Source organism: Myodes glareolus, chromosome 7 (assembly GCF_982192425.1).
Source record: "Myodes glareolus chromosome 7, mMyoGla1.1, whole genome shotgun sequence".
Lineage (NCBI taxonomy): Eukaryota > Metazoa > Chordata > Mammalia > Rodentia > Cricetidae > Myodes > Myodes glareolus.
In genome coordinates this window covers 96427392-96432328 of record NC_142032.1, presented here as the reverse complement: position 1 = coordinate 96432328, position 4937 = coordinate 96427392, and the positions used below count along the sequence as shown (strand labels likewise).

At 35.6% G+C, this 4937-nt stretch overlaps 1 protein-coding gene across 1 annotated transcript; it reads left to right on the top strand.

Annotated features, from left to right (window-relative positions):
- The first annotated feature begins 1099 nt into the window (after nucleotides 1-1099).
- LOC125417100 (olfactory receptor 5P69) lies at nucleotides 1100-2042 on the top strand. Its single transcript, XM_048460375.3, has one exon. It carries the CDS (start codon nucleotides 1101-1103, stop codon nucleotides 2040-2042), a length of 942 nt encoding a protein of 313 aa, XP_048316332.3. The 5' UTR covers nucleotide 1100.
- The last annotated feature ends 2895 nt before the right edge of the window (nucleotides 2043-4937 follow it).

The following is a 4937-nucleotide window of genomic DNA, read 5'->3' as shown; positions in this document are numbered from 1 at the left end:
AAGAGGTAAGATTGCAACTTTGTTGGTAAATGGAGATGTTTTATTCTTTGAAAATATACTGTATTTACAAACAATGGTGGAGGAACAATTTGGCTGGAATCAAGTATTCATATGATAGAAGGAAAATAAGCACAAACTTATGGAATCAACTTATATTTTCATATGCAAATTACTTAGAATTAACAGGCATAAAATATAATTTTCAAAGATTCTTTCTTTATCTATCAATTGGTAAAACCAGAAGCTATGACATTCCAATACAGATAGCATTCAACCAAAAGGCTAACAAATTCACAAGCTTTGAAATGCTTTGGTGGTTTACTGTCAGTGCTTATCATATACAAAGACCCATTTTGCATGTGGATTAAATGTTCCAGTACTACAGGCATCACTGTGGACAAACAAGGATATAAATATAGAATGTGAGAGTTGAGAGTCAATAAGTTCCCACTGGGGGAACCTTGATAAAACTCTTAACTTCTTAGTTTAAATATTTATAGACCAGGGTCCTTTGTAAAAATCATGTGTATTTATTCCATCACACTCCTGTTAGAAAATATGGTTACTGGGAATGGATTTGGTATGCTTTAATAAAAATTAATTATAATGTGCTGCATATAGTTAATATATTACATGATGATGAAATTAATAATTCAATGTACTTTAAGAGTGATGATCTATTTAGAAGTATTTAAGAGCTTACACTAGGAAGCGCCATTTGTAAATTCAGTGTGATTCCTCTTCTAATTTAGTTATAACAAAGAAACTTATAATTTCTACTTATATTTACTTATAATAAAACATTGTCAATTATTGAGGCTGAAGTTTAAAATTATGAGACTTAGCCTGGTGAGATGACTTAGAAATTATTTTTTATTTGCAAAAGCATCCTAGCTTTATTGCTTAAATAATTATTAGCCACAAATATAAAATAATGACAGCGCAAGTAAATCATCCATGGTTGGCTCAATGTTTTGAAAGGTGTATTAGTTGGTAATGATCTCCATGTATGTATTAAATGAAATGATGTGACCTATTTATGAAGCTCTTCCTATAATGTCTCTCTTACAGACTTGTTCTGGCAGCAGCTACACTGACCCATGGCTCTCCTGGAGAGTGGAAACCACACTGCAGTGACAGAGTTCATTTTATTGGGCCTGACAGATGACCCAGTCCTTAGAATCATCCTCTTCATCACCATCCTATGCATCTACCTTGTGACTGTTTCTGGGAACCTCAGCACCATCCTTCTCATCAGAATCTCTTCCCAGCTCCATCACCCCATGTACTTTTTGCTCAGTCACTTGGCTTCTACTGACATAGGCTGTTCATCTTCTGTCACACCCAATATGCTTGTCACCTTCCTGGTAAATCAAAGTACCATCTCATATCTTGGATGTTTTATACAGTTTGGCTCAGCTGCTTTTTTTGGGACACTTGAATGCTTTCTTCTGGCTGCCATGGCTTATGATCGCTTCATAGCAATTTGCAACCCACTGCTTTATTCAACCAAAATGTCCACACAAGTCTGTGTCCAGTTAGTTGCAGGATGTTATATAGGGAGTTTTCTTGATGCTTTCTCCTTTGCCCTTTCCTTTTATTCTTTTCTTTTCTGTGGACCAAATAGAGTCAATCACTTTTACTGTGATTTTGCTCCTTTGATGGAGCTCTCCTGTTCTGATGTCAGTTTCTCTGTAGTTGTTACCTCGTTTTCTGCTGGATCAGTAATCATGATCACAGTCCTTGTCATTGTTGTCTCCTACACCTACATCCTCATCACCATCCTGAAGATGCGCTCCACTGAGGGCCGTCAAAAGGCCTTCTCCACCTGCACCTCCCACCTCACTGCAGTCACTCTCTTCTATGGGACCACCACATTCATCTATGTGATGCCCAAGTCCAGCTACTCCACTGACCAGAACAAAGTGTTGTCTGTGTTCTACATGGTGGTGATCCCCATGTTGAACCCACTCATCTACAGTCTCAGGAATAATGAGATTAAGGATGCTTTGAAGAGACATCTTAAGAAAATATTTTCATAGGGTAATTTATTGTTATGTATGACTTAATTTAATAATGACAATTATACCGAAATAATTGAACCATCATCTCCAGTTTGGCTGTTAGGGTTCTTGCTATTCTTTCTGTGCTCATCTTCCTTTTCTGCCAGTATATGTAGTTGTTGTATTTATTGAATTTCCCTTTTTATATTTTAAATGTGTCTTTGAAAATATTATGCAGTATATTTTGATCATATTCACCCCCTCTTCTAACTAATCTCATTTATAATTACCTCTCCTATAAACCAAGTTTTCTCTTTAATCATCCAACTTTTGCTATTTGTCCATACTTAGAATTTTAAGCTTCAAATAAAGCATGCTTCACCTACCAGATGCCACACCCTTAAAAGAAAACTGACTGTCCTTCCTCTAGAAGATATCATTTGCCAATAAATCCTCAGTTATGAGTGGTTTTCATGTTCATATCTTCTCTTTATACTTGGATTTTGTCTGGTTTGAGCTTGTGCATGCTGACATAGATAACATGAGCTCATATCTGAAATCTCTCTGTGGTGTTATGAAAACATTGTTTCTTTATAGCCATCCACCAGCTCTTGCTCTTACAATCCTTCCACCTACTTTTCATAACAATTCCTAAACTTTGGAGGAGGGAAGTATGATACAGATATAGTGCTGAGTCTTCCACACTATCTAACTCTCTGTGTTCACGATTTGCGTGTTAATCACTATATTCTGCAAAAAAACATTGTGCTATTGAAGGTTGGGAAATTAATTAATCTGTGGGTATAATGATAAGTCATTGAAAAATGTTTTAACACAATGTCTTTTAAGGAGAATAATGATGGTGGGTTCTTCCCTAGGATTTAAGGCATGTTTAGATTAGGTTTTGGACCTGATAGTGGTGTTAGGTAATTTTCATCCTGTGGAGTTAGATCTAGACCCACTCAGAAAGTGATTATTAACTCCCATACTATAGCCCCAGTAGGTATATCTTGCCAAGTTGGTGTTTATTTTACTTGAAATGCTGTCTTTAATTGTCTATACGGCACATATTTTTAAGCACTGTTATATTAGGCTACTCTTATTTTAAAGTTTTGATTCATTCTATTCACTTTGGAATAGAATATGATAGAACCCCAAATACTCTTTAGAGAATTTAGATTTAGAATAGAATAGATTCTAAATGCTCTTTTGAGTAGAATTCAAATACTCATCTATTTTCTACAAATGACTTCTTGAAATACTTTGACTTGCTTTATAATTCTTGAAAATCTCAGGCTGAGGGCACTTTTTATTTTCTGTCTGGTGGCTTTTTGTTCACTCTCCATAACATAAACCTTTCTTAGTTTCCTGTTTAAATATCACTTGACCCATAGAGAGTTCATTTCTAGCCTACATAGACTAACACTACCCAGCACCATCATAGCTACTTTTATTTTTCAATGTCTCAATTGTTATCTTGTATCTACCTGTAAAATAATTCCAAAGTTGATATGATGTTCCTAAGGTAATTTTAAGCCTTTAAAAAAGATAGTACTGGTTTTTTGATGCCTTCTCTCTAAACTATTTTCAAATATGTAAAGAATAAGCCTGAAATTTTCGTTGATAGGTAAATTAATGTTTTTTACTGCTCATTAATTTATTATTTCTCAGCTATTAATGGTCAGTTTATACCTATTGTAAAATGGAGAAAACAGGTGAATATTTTAACCTCAGAGATGTGGATTTACTGTTTATGGGAAGGCTAGTCTTTATGTTCAGGAACTTGGTGCTTATATGACTAAAAGTCTAAGGTCTCATGTAGTCAGATGCACCTTAAAATTTTTACGAGGCATTTTGAATCTTTTTTGAGTGAAAAGGGCTAACAACAAAATGTCAGGTGAGGTAAGTATAAAGCTTCCAACATGAGAATTGTTAAGATCAAGAAGCAGAGACTCAACAGGTAAATTCATTGCCAACAAGCATGATAATCTTGCTTTGATCACATGATGGAAAGAAAGAACCAACTTACCAAATTTGTGCTCTTAAGCACACACACACACACACACACACACACACACACACACACATACACGAAGGTGAAACAGAAACAAATGAAGAAGCAGTCTAGACAAACTAGAAATACAAGACAAGGAATATACGGTGGAATTAATAGTAAACTGAATGGACTGGAAAATTACTTAGTGTTGAAGAGCACATACGACTCTTGTATAGGACATAGGCTCAGTTCCCAGAAACCACATAGTGGCTAACAACAATCTGCAATTCCAAGTCTTGTAGATTCAACACATTCTCCCTTCTCTAGGGAATAGGCATGTACATGGTATATATCCATGCTGTCAAAAGTAAAAAAGATGTTAATTCATTTTTAAAATAAAAAGGGGATATATTGGAAAGAGCTTGTCTATGTAAACTTAAGGAATTTCTGTCTTTTACTTAGGTATTGAATCTCACAGTACTTGTTCCTTTGATATCAATTGTCATAATATTAACAACAAATTTCCTGATATGTATATTAGCCTCTGCTTTCCTACTTTACCTGAAAACTTCAACAGGAGAATAGTGCAGATTACAGCACCCATTCAACACATCTGGGCCACAGGAGTCATGGAATGCCTCCTCTTTGATTGATCTGTGTAGGAGGAGGAACCACTGTTTGCCCGGCTGCCCAAAACCAAAATAGCCACACAAAAACTGTATTATTTAAAATGATGCTTGGCCTATTAACTCTAACTTCTTATTGGCTAACTCTTACATCTTAATTTCAACCATCTCCATTAATCTGTGTATCACCACGAAGTCATGGCCTACCAGCAAAGTTTTAGCACGTCTCTGATAATGGATCCATGGTGTCCCTCTCCCTCTACCTCCTTTCTCCCAGCATGCCGTTTAGTTTCCCTGCCTAGTTCTGTTCCC